At 35.6% G+C, this 12,376-nt stretch overlaps 1 protein-coding gene across 1 annotated transcript; it reads left to right on the top strand.

The window, feature by feature from the left end:
• The first annotated feature begins 1,959 nt into the window (after positions 1-1,959).
• chkb (choline kinase beta) lies at positions 1,960-11,889 on the top strand. The gene is made up of 11 exons (XM_055173663.2): positions 1,960-2,626; positions 2,897-3,005; positions 3,193-3,306; positions 3,434-3,567; positions 5,672-5,776; positions 6,916-6,974; positions 8,537-8,621; positions 8,722-8,830; positions 9,763-9,857; positions 9,970-10,051; positions 10,358-11,889. Exons 1-11 carry the CDS (start codon positions 2,205-2,207, stop codon positions 10,412-10,414), a joined length of 1,371 nt encoding a protein of 456 aa, XP_055029638.2. The 5' UTR covers positions 1,960-2,204; the 3' UTR covers positions 10,415-11,889.
• Positions 11,890-12,376: the final 487 nt, after the last annotated feature.

Below are 12,376 nucleotides of genomic sequence, written 5' to 3'. Positions count from 1 at the left end.
GGTTTCTGCTTTCTGAGCCGTAGTGCGCCCTCTGTGTCTTGTCTCTTAAAACTGTTATTATAAGCTGGTAAAATTTAATTCAACATGATGGGTCTGCGTGTCCCCTTCGAGACCCACACAAGGTTTTGCAGTACGATGTCGCGTGTGGGTAGAAAAGCCTGACTGCAGTTTAAAAAAAAAAATTCTAAAAGTTTCTAAAGCTCACTTGACTTATACAGAAATGTACATAGTTCTACTATAATAAAACACAATAATGAAACAATGGTTATATCATGTTTGTGTGGTTATGGTTTAACCATGCACCATAGCACACTCCTTTAAAAGGCTTAGAAAAGAAACTGTTCGTAAAAATGGTCATCAATTCAGTAGGCTACCATGGTTTATAACAAAGTAACATCATGAAACGTTATCCCACCAACTTCACAAACACCCATCCGACACCCCACTGTAACGAACAAACTTTGTTTCCGTCAATTTAACGTACAAAATTGTAATTTCCCCCATTTCTCCATTTAATGTTTAGAATTTTAATTTAATTATTTCCTCCGTAAACTTAGTGAAACGTATCACTGCATATTGTGCCTTTAGTACCCATTTATTTTTACTTTATTTAAGGCAGCAGTTAACTTGAGAGCACATTATGATTGTGTTTTAAGGTGTTATATCAATGCACATCTGTGTATGTGATTGTCAAGATGTAGGGATAATAATTTCTATAATGTGAAGAATACCACTATCCTCTACAGAGGAGCTGTTTAGTGACTGGTGCTGATCGCGTTACTGTATAAGAGCGCCCCCAGTGGTCAAAACAGATCATGCAGGGAACACGGTGTCCTTGAGTTCAATCGATTCAAAGAAATAATTGATTACAAATGCATAGAAGGCCGTTTAATTCGATGGACTTACTGTGTATTTGCTGTCAATATTATTTTGGTTACACTTTACAAGACGGTTGTATTTGCTAACTTTAGTTTATGCATTAGCTAACATGAACTAACAATGAACAATACTTCTACAGCATTTATTAATCTTAGTTTATGCTAATTCCACCATTTACTAATAACTTTTTAAAATCAAAACGTGTGTCTGTTAACGTAAGTCAATGCACTATTAACTAACATGAATCAATTTATTGGCATTAACAAACATTAGACACACAATCATGCCAATAAAGTACACTTAAATTGAAAGTAGGAATAAAAAAATATGATGGAATTTAATGGTACCGTCAATTGTGTGCTTATCATCATTTATCAAAATATTGTCTTAGTTATTTATCACAATACTTCCAGAATATTTTTTCCTACTATAGAAGTCAATGGTCACTTACTGGTGTGTGTTTACCATCATTTCTCAAAATATCTTCTTTTGTGTTCATCAGAAAAAAATAATTCATACAGGTTTAAAACAACATGAGGATGAGTAAATTAATTTTCATTTTAAAGTAAACTATATGCCTTTAAACGTTCTCTCAAATTCTTTCAAAAACTCTTACACAAGTGAATGCACCCTTATATGGAGGCACATACAGTAGGCTAAGGTAAAGATAACATATAGTAACACCATTGAAATGTGATATATACCACTGTATTACCTTATTATTAACATATATCACTTCCATAGTAGGTATTTCCGTGTACAAAAATCCATGGTCTGGTCAATTTGTAAAAAAAAATACAAATATATCTATATATTACTTTAAGATAATTTTTGCTTATTATTAGACAACAACATTTTCGTAGTTAACAATTACATTTAACAGTGCTTAAGTTTGAAACTTGAAACATCAGCAATGAAACGTACAGTATGATTGCTGGACTACAGAAAACCTAAGAGGTTAAAAAACTCAATTTCCCACAATCCCTTGCGCGTCAAACCAACCACTCAGCGCTCAGATCTTAAGGTCACGGACTTGACATCTAAAACCTGATTGGTTAAAATAACGTCAACGTTTTACAGTCCTCGTGCTGCTGATATGAGAACGTTAACGGTCAGTTGTGCTCAAGGAAGTAGAGGAAGTTGTAGTGCGACAATGTTGAATTAACAGCTGCTACATGTTATTATTTAGTGTGATTATGTACAATAACAGTTAGGGCATATCACGAGAAGCAATACGTATGTATTTTTTTGTTAATTTGAATCCAACAGCCGATTCTATCATTGGAACGATCTTGTAATCATTTCATTGTGCGCTCGCGCTACGCATGCATTTAATACCGTTGCGTATATTCAACTGCAGCGGTTCACGTTCGGTTCTCTCACTCTCCTTAAGGACAGTTAGATCACTTGTGGGCAATATCATGCATTCAAGCCAGATGGCGAAGCGTATGGTTGATGGAGATGCAGATTTAGGTAAATGCGTGAAAGATTACCCGGTCTCGGGTAACCATGTGGACGTACCGGGCTGCGGAGATTCACTGATTGTGACCGACGAGAGGCATACGAGAGCGGGCAGTCCCCGCGGAGCAAACGGGGATGAAGACTCGGAAGCAGAGTCCTATCAGGACGGACGTAGCGTGGATGTGGACCCGGAAACAAGGAGAAAGGCTTTTAACTGGTGCCGTGACTTTCTGTCCGGGTCATGGAGAACTATTTCAGAACATGACTTCAAAATCAACATTGTCAGGTGAGTTGAATGTTTATAACTTGAATGTTTACAGGTATGTTAAATGTATTGCCAAAAAATTGATATGATGGATATTGTTAAAAAGGGAAGGGTGATAGAACAGACTTTTGTCATTTAAAGTTTTTAAATATCATTGGGTCTAGTCTTATCTGTCTATATCTTAAGATATGAAGCTGTAATACCTCTTTGTTTATTGCTTTTGTAAATTAACACAAATAAAACTAATATAAAATTGTTTTATGTAATTTATAATCTTTGTTGTCCCTGCAGTGGAGGTCTAAGTAACCTGCTGTACATGTGCAGTCTACCCAACCATGTTCAGCCCACCGGGGTTGAACCTCGAAGAGTTCTGCTGCGAATCTATGGGGCCATTCTTCAGGTGACACATGGATCCACACATTACATGTGAAATAGACCAACAACGTGGAAAAATCCAGAATCGTACACAATAAGTTTACTGTATGGTTATGAAAGCTTCAATGGCTCACGCTTCTGAATGAAGCATTTGTCACATTATCACAGCGCTTTTGTGTGTACTGATATGCATCCCGATCCCATACCCACAGGGAGTTGATTCTCTTGTTTTGGAAAGCGTGATGTTTGCCATTTTAGCGGAGAGAGAGTTGGGTCCACGTCTCTATGGCATTTTTCCAGAGGGCCGTCTAGAGCAGTACTTGCCTGTGAGTCTCAACTAAAACACCCTTAAAGTTATGATTCAAACAGATTGTTTACACTAAACACAGACAGAAACTGTTTACATTATCCACATATCCAAATTATGAGTAATAAGTCTGATCTGTTTCACAGAGTAATCGCTTGAGTACAGAGCAGTTGGGGAACCCTGACATTTCGGCTGAAATAGCCAGTAAGGTGGCACGATTCCATGCCATGGAGATGCCGTTCAATAAGGAACCGAAATGGCTATTTGGAAACATTGACCGGTAAATCTCTCATATCTCGGTGTCCTTAAAGCGATACTCCAGCGAATAATGAAATTATTCAAAACTGGGTCTGTTTCTCTCAATGTCCTCGGGTTCGAGGACGAGACGGGGAGAGAGAAACAAAATCCTATTAACGTAGGGGACGTTCGGATGTAATGCAAGTGTCACACAGTGTTGTGTTTAAATATATGCTCGGTTCCAGACAGGCTAGCTATTGCAGCATTAGTATATTACCCAGACGATTTATGTGAATGCTTTGTTTGAAATTACCCCATGATATACACGATTATCTTTATTCAGATGAACACAATTAAGAGAAATATTAAAAAAATGTCTTTGCTCTTCCAAGCTTTATAAAGGAAGGGAACAACTTCTGACTTTGAGGCCCAAAAAAGTGCATCCGTCCTTCACTCACGTAATCCACACGGCTCTAGGGGGGTAAATAAAGGCATTCTGACTGTGCATTCATACCAGACGCGAATTAAGCTAATGTCCCATTTTTCAAACTTTGCTGTTAGAGCATAAATAATACCTGCAAAAAAGTTCATTGCCAGGCGATGTATTTTCTTTAACAGAATTCACTTTTCAAAGCCTAAAGCGAACAGTTGGTTTGGACTACAGCCCTCTACTTCCAGGTTGAATTACGTTAATATTAGAGTTTTTGATTAAGCTCCGCCCACAGGAATACGTCAGTCGCCAGCTAAGCTCAAACGGCTCTGCTAAGCTAAGCTGCTGTCGAATCACAACACACTAAACAAACTACACAATCAGAACTCGTTACGTATTTCTGAAGGAGGGACTTCGTAGAACAAGGAAGACATCAGCCCGTTTTTAATACGTGTCAAATTGAGTAGAGAGCATTTTTTACAGCTTACCAGATTGTCCGACTCAAATTCGTCCAAGCAAGATCCTTTTTATTCCTGTTCCTATAAAAGTAGAAAGATGTGTCGTACAGGTCCGGGTGTCCACATACAGGGTGTTTCACAAACGCAAGGACGCGCTCCATAAAAGTTGTTTCCTTCCTACTACAATCCTTCTGACAGTTTAAGGTTAGAGTCCTCCACAAATTTAAATTGTGGAATAAATGTTCATGCCAAAGTCATAACGGTTCCCACCCCCCTGGTCTTGTCATGAAAACTTTAAAGTGAGAAGTTGAAGATAATGCAATGTATAATCACAAAGAGTTATTACGGCTTTCCAGTAATTCAGTACTCTGAAGCAAAAATCATATATAAACCATTTGTGGCTCTATACAGAATTTGCAGTTTGACATTGTGACTAATTTACCAAAAAATAAAGGGAAACATAAATGTCTTTGTGCGTAAAAAATGTTTTGGTCTTTCATTTCATACTGAACTCTTTGTTCCCACTCATTTCTTCCAATATTTTAGAATGAAATTGGGTGATGAAAGTGCCAGTTTGATTTTGTGCAAAGGATTGTGGGGGATTTAAGGGGAAGGAAAGATACAGTTTATGCACCCTTTAAGAGTGGCCGAATGAAGAGCATGAGACAAAGGCTGCCTTCGAAGCATCCTTAGGATTAAGATGTCCTTCAACCATGCGTGCCTTCCTAGGACCAATCATCGCCTCTAAAAAAACACCCACAGTGATGATGATTTTGTCCTCCACCCGAAACGCTCAAATTGCGCCACGTCGTTTGGATTTCAATCGTGTCTTTGCATTGACTTAACACGTAAATCACGCTTAACGCTTTCTTTGCACCATAAGGGTATTTTGTAAGAAATGCAGAGACACAGAGGAGAGACAAAAGCAAAACTCCTGTCACAAATAAGAAGTCGTCTAAACCTTTTTTTTTTCTTTTGATACAAGACAAGAGGATATGGAGTTATCTCTGTAGCTAAAATAACTCACAACGCACGATTCTTATGAGAGTCAATTCTCACCAGATCTTACGCAATGTACGCTATGCATAATGTGCATTGGCTGCTAATGGAATCTAGTTATTATAGTTTAAAAAGTTTTAAATATGGATAATTTCTCATCGATTGACAAGACAACATTGTGTGATTGACAATTAAATCATATGTGGACACATTTGTAGTTTTGCATCTTTTGACGTATATCTGTTCCTCTTTCCAAACAGGTACATGGAACAAGTTATGGCAATAAAATTTGTTCGTGAAGCACACATCAAAAAATTCAACAAGCTGATGAAATATGACCTTCCAGCAGAACTGGAGAGTCTGAGGTGAGAGAGAAAATATAGAAAGGGAAAATGTAAGTAGATGACTGGAAGAGGAAAGTTGTCAAACTTGAACTTCTAGATAACAGCGGTTTATAGGTCGCAGGCATGCAGCAGTGTGCCAATGATCAGCCAACATGGTCATGAACGCATACTAACATGCACACAGAGTATGGCATGTTCAAATGACTACCATCTCTGTGCGTCTGCGTGTGTATAACAAGATTTACCAAGCTTATGTCATTCTGATGGTCTTATCATGTGTTTTGCTGACAGTGTATTGTCAGCTCAATCCCATCAAACAAATGAAGGGTTTGTGTGTCAGTGTCAGGAACACATGGGAAACACTTTAAGGAAACAATTTATCGAAATCAGAGGTTTTCAAACTGGGGTGCGGTGAACAAGAACAAGAAACATCCAATCAGCAACAATACCAGACACCAAATACAGGAATCACAGGGGTATAGGGATACTTATCAGATAGAACAAGACACATGTGAGCACAATTTGGATGGGGACACAAGAAAAAAACTACAAACTGGCTGTGTCCAAAATAGCCCCCTATACCGTTGAATAGTGCACTTTGAGGGAACATTTATTTCTAGTGGTGTCCGAAATCATAGTGGACATTATTGAGTGCACTCATTCAACTCGCAATAATGAGTGTACAACCTCACAGCTAGCCGCTAATCGTCCACTGAGGTTCACGCAGAATGAATTCTCACATCTTCCGCCCACACTGCAAACTAGCTTCCAGTGAGCTCAAGTGCCCGAATTCACTCGCTCGCTTTCATTCACTGCATGATAAATAAATTTGAACTGAAAATGCTTCATCCAATATTTGACGTGTAGTTGGTTATTTAAGTTTGAGAAAAAAATGTTGTCTTAATAAAAATCACACTTACTACACTTATCTATCTATATATATTTAAGGAAGTCCTTCTAAAAGTTCAGCTACTTGGCATTATAAAGTTTAAACACCCTTGCATTAAGTAACCTGCTTGCCCATGGTGTGTTTTATCCAGCCCAGTGCAGAATATGTTGTTAGGTCTATTTTAAAAACATGAAAACAATCATTTTAGAAGTAAGTTTATAAGGAAATATAGATTTAATACTTAATCATTTCTTCTCTTTCTCTCTCTTAGGTCACTGCTGGCTGCAACTCATTCACCAGTAGTGTTCTGCCATAATGATGTACAAGAAGGTAAATTTTCTCTCCCTATATATAAACCTGTTACTTTGTCTGTGAGCATACTTATACAATTTGGGAAACGTTTTGGTGGTTGATATATTCAGTTTCTGTTTATAGAAGTACAACAAAATAATGATTTTTTGGAATTATAATTTGGATCACACACATAACAGAACTTGCATATGTAAACTTTAAAGGATACAAGACAGGACCAGGGATGGGTTTCCCGATAACGATTGAACTTAGCACTTAAGAGCACTTTCTACGAGCTACTTAATGTTTGTTGTTCATTTACATGCGTTTCCAAAGATGCACGTAAAACGATGGCTCGCAGCTGGGTTTTAAGTGCTACTTACGAGTCGCTATACATTTGTCAAGTGCTGAAATGTCACCAATATAGACCCCTTCACAGTTCACGTCACAAGCGGATCCCACTGCATATGTTGGGGTCAGAAAAGTCATTACAGCAGATTGAGTTGCGTATTATTCGGTATCGTCAAAAATGCCTACTTGCGTCGTGGGCTTTGAAAATCGCACCAGGTCTGCCGTTAAGTTTTTCGGGATTCCTGCAGAATCTCAAAAACAAAAAATACAACATCTGTGGCTGCAAGCAATTAATTGTGCAGACTTGGACAATGCAAAGATCAAAGAGGCTTGTGTTTGTAGTGCTCACTTCATTTCAGGTATTAAGTCATCATTTTTCAGCCATGTTAGATTAAACTAGAAAGCCTAAATGGTATGAACAGTTTGACCCCATGCTGCGCGCGCACATGATAGTCATTCAATGTTTACAAACTTTGAAGGGGTCTTTATTGACTAGAATTTTTAGCAGAAGCTTGTTTAGGCTAATGATCTTCAGTTGATGTGCACTAATTTATTTTATAATATTTTTCATTATTGTTCAGTGACTTTTTAAATGTTTTAATAATTTGTGCTTAATGAAATATTCTTTTCCGTATTTAGTTAGGACTCGTCCCACTCCGAAATGCCTTCTGCATTCTATATTACAGTTTAGATTATTATTATTTGTTGTTTATTATCTATGTTTATTTATTATTATGGATTATTGCATTGTACCGTAAATATTTATGTGGTTTCTTTAATCAGATGCCATTTCCCTTCAAAACATTTTTTTACTGTAGATGAATAATAGCAGCAATTGGTAGGAACCATTTATCAATTTACTAGTACCAACTTTTACCCAAAAAGGAACCAAATACATTTTCCATCTATAATTAATTAATGTTTAGTCATTTAAATTTGATTTCTCATTTGAATTTTAAATATATTAAAGTAATTTAAACAAAGAATAACCCAATAAGTTCAGTATTTCTCGGCCGTGAATACGAACGCTGAACTTATTGACTGTGCTGTGCTGAACTTTTTGTACAGTATGGAGGAACGGCACATTGAAACATTTCATCAGATTTTGGATCCCATGTAAAACATTCTTGGCATCGCTACCAGCAGGCTCTATCTCTAATGTGGTGATCTGATAAAGGTCTGCCAGTTGTGTTGTACCCTTATGTAACACGTCAGCCCTTTCACCTACATACTCATACTTTGTTCTTTAGGAAATATCCTCATGTTGGATGGCAGGGAAAATTCATCCGACAAACTAATGCTCATTGACTTTGAATACAGCAGCTATAACTACAGGTGAAACAAATTACAAATAAATGAGTGCCTATGCAATTACACCCAAATATTAAATGTCATGTAATAATTGTTAATTCTGAAATTATTAATAATGGTGCAGGGGTTTTGACTTTGGGAATCATTTCTGTGAATGGATTTATGACTACACCCATGACCAGTGGCCATTCTTTAAGGCAAAGGTGGAAAATTACCCCAACAGACAACAACAGGTGAGTCATGTGCCCTCGCTTACACGACACGTATACAGCGTTTGATCATTTATTGTCTTCAAACTTCAGATATAAGAAATCTTATAGCCTTTATGTACCAAGTTTTCGTCCATTGCAGAATCAATTCCAAACATTACATAATGCAAACTAAAATCAGAAAATGATGATTACATGCATGATTCATATTATTATTTTACATTAAACAATGTTTACATTTGGCCGTTTGCCATGTACTTCAAGGTCAGTTGTATAAACCATTTGTTTTGATCAATGTTATGGTGTTGACAAAACTGCCACCTAGTGAACGGAACTGACATGTCACAAAAAGTATTCAAAGGTTGTCACAATAACTTTGACATGCTAAGGTCAGAAGCCTATCTGATGTAATGTTAATATTTAATAATATCGATCAAGTCAGGCAATTAAATAGCATACTAAGTTTTTAGAAATAATTTTCAGGGAATCATGTAAACATTTCAAATACTTTTGTACTTGTTTTTTTCTGTTAATATATTTCTAATGACCCATATGTGACCCTGGACCACAAAACCTGTCATAAGGGTATATTTTTTGTTATTAATATTTATAATTATATATATCTAGGACCATATTTGACGGAGATAAAACTATTTGAAAATCTGCAATCGGAGGGTGCAAAAAATCTTATTATTGAGAAAATTCCCTTTGTCCTGCATCCTTTCACAAAAGTAAAAGTTTTTAGATATTTCCAGTAGGAAATTTACAAAATATCTTTATGGAACATGATCTTTACTTAATATCCTAATGATTTCTGGCAATAAAAAAAGCTATCATTTTGACCCATACATTGTATTTTTGGCTTTGCTACAAATATACCCATGCTACTTATGACTGGTTTTGTGGTCCAGAAACATAAATATTTTTACCTCAATCTCTGTTTGTTTGTTGTTCAGTTACATTTTATCAGACACTATCTGTCAGAAAGAGGAATCGTAGCTCCTGAAGATCAAGCCAGGTTAGAAGATGAGATGATCATTGAAGCAAACCGGTACGAATCTCATTCATAAGTCTAAATGTATATATTTACATATCATACACTTTTATTTCCACCTACTGACCTCCTGTTTGTCTTCCAATCTGTCAAAATGACACACATCTAGGTTTGCCCTTGCATCTCATTTCCTCTGGGGTTTGTGGTCCATCATACAAGCAAAGATCTCCAAAATCGAGTTTGGATACATGGTGAGCTATACTTTAGATTTGCACAAGACCATAACAGATCTTTAAATTAAATTTAGATCAGAAAATGAAATTACTTTGTTAGTTTTTATTTTATTAGGTAGTTAGAAATGGTAAAACATATTGATTTGTTAACTACCTATAAACAGATGAATAATTCAGCAGGGAACTTAACCAACTTCTGGCATCACAGTGTGTTTATAGTAAACCAAGTGTGTACAGAACAAATAATTCCTGAACATTACTGATCTCTGTGATCTCATTTCTGTTTTTTCTGTATTTTTTGTGTGTGTGTTTGTTTGTCTTCAGGATTATGCACAGCACAGGTTTAGCACATACTTCAAACAGAAGAAACTCGTTTCTTAAGCTCTTCATCACATCTAAAGCTCATACTGTACTTCACATGGGCATCTCTCTCAATATCTTTTTGTTTGTTTTTCAAAACCATTAAGAAAAGGGCACAGACTGAGGCTTTTTAAAAAACAGAATGGTTCATTCTGAGGAACATTATTCTTGAATATTGAAAATATCCAAAGATATCCTGCCTTAATCTCATGTTTTGTAAAGCATTATGGCTGCTTTTCTAGGACTGTATGGTTGCTTGTGTCCCTTGCAAAAATGAAGCATGAAACAACTAGCAGCTAAATACTTAAAGTAATAGTTTACTCAAAAATTAAAATTGTCATCATTTACTCACCCTCAAATTGTTACAAACCTGATCTCCTGAACACAAAGGAAGATATTTGTAATCAAGCAGGAAACAGGAGCACCATTGACTTTCATAGTAGGAAAATAAAGTCAATGGTGCTCAAACTTTCTAGTTGCATGCATTGCTCAAAATGTCTAATTTTTTTTATTTATTTATTTTATTAAATTTATCACCAAAACTTGAGGACAATTTAATTTTTTTGTGTGAACTCTCTCTTTAAATGTGTTTAGTTGATTCATGCACCGTTCAAACGTTTTCATGCTAAAGTCAAACTATCAGTAATTTTATTTATAATAATTTATCTTTTCGAATTATATAACCGTTTACATTTTCTCTGGCTTGTGTTATTAATGTTATCTCTATATTTTTGTTATCAAAAGTCCGTCCATCAATAATACTGTGTAAACCACAGGGTCCAATTTATCTCATACTTTTCTAGTTTCACTTGCTATGATTTCTTTGTTCAATAAGCATAGTAGCTTGTTTCCGAAAAATCGTAACATTTTGCATCCCTTTTACTGTGAAAAAAAATAACCGAGGTGATCTGTAATTGATTTACTCTGGTTAATGGCACATATATTAACTAATTTGTTTCCATGTGTTAAATGGCTTTGTTTGCGTTTTTATATTTGATCAAAAGCAAAAACATACTCCTGATACAGACTGGAAAACAATTCATATTTTTAGCAATAACTTCAGTTTAACCTAAATGTATCAATGTAAACAGAAGAAACATATTCAAGAGCAGAACAGAAATACAGGATTGTGTTATAGGATCTAAAAATGGCAAATATTAATATTTTATTGATTTTGAGTAATCAATTGAGTTAAAATACATTACCATACATTTACAGCTATTACACCTGTTTGTCATACTGTATAATTTTTTATGTATTCAGAATATCAGAGTATTTTCCAGACATGAGAAAGTATGTGTTTCTTGCAACTGTAAACAATTTGCTTGTTTTTTATTTTAATTGTTGTTTTATGCTTATTTATAATTTTCTTTTGTCAGAAGCAAGATTTTGCTTTAATGAAGCTTTGTTGAGTCCCTATTTAAAAAAACATGAATGTGAAATAGTAATGTTATAGCATTGGTTGGTGGCGAAGTTTTCATTTTAATGGCCAAGGATTTTTAGTATTTTGACAATGATATTGGGAGCATTAGAATTGCTATTTTTGTTTAAATGAATGTATTTATCATTTTTACAATTTGCATGTTTTTCTGTTGTACTAGCGTCTCCAAATTCAGGGGCTAAAGCACATGGCAAGTACCATGAGAGATTGGGACTTGAGCCACAAAATTCTTGCTGGTTAAGAATCTATGATTCTAAATATTGATAACAGATGCAATGGCACTATTAAAACCAATGTACTTTTAAGTTATACTGTAAACCTGCCTCTCTGATATAATACCTCTGTTTCTTCCTTTGCACATGCAACTTGTTTTGTTCATTAAAAAGTAAAAAAAAAACTTGCCATTTGTGTGTGTGTCAAATTTAAAATTGGTATTAAAAATCCTGAGCAGTGCTGTAACGTTTACAGATGAATATAAAAGTTAAAATCATCATTACCTCATTACAAGCAGAGTGGCCCAGCAAGCTTGTTTCCACTCGCAG

The sequence above is a fragment of the Misgurnus anguillicaudatus genome, chromosome 15, assembly GCF_027580225.2.
Source record: "Misgurnus anguillicaudatus chromosome 15, ASM2758022v2, whole genome shotgun sequence".
Lineage (NCBI taxonomy): Eukaryota > Metazoa > Chordata > Actinopteri > Cypriniformes > Cobitidae > Misgurnus > Misgurnus anguillicaudatus.
The sequence above is the reverse complement of the archived record's forward strand: the minus strand, read 5'-3'. Positions and strand labels throughout refer to the sequence as shown.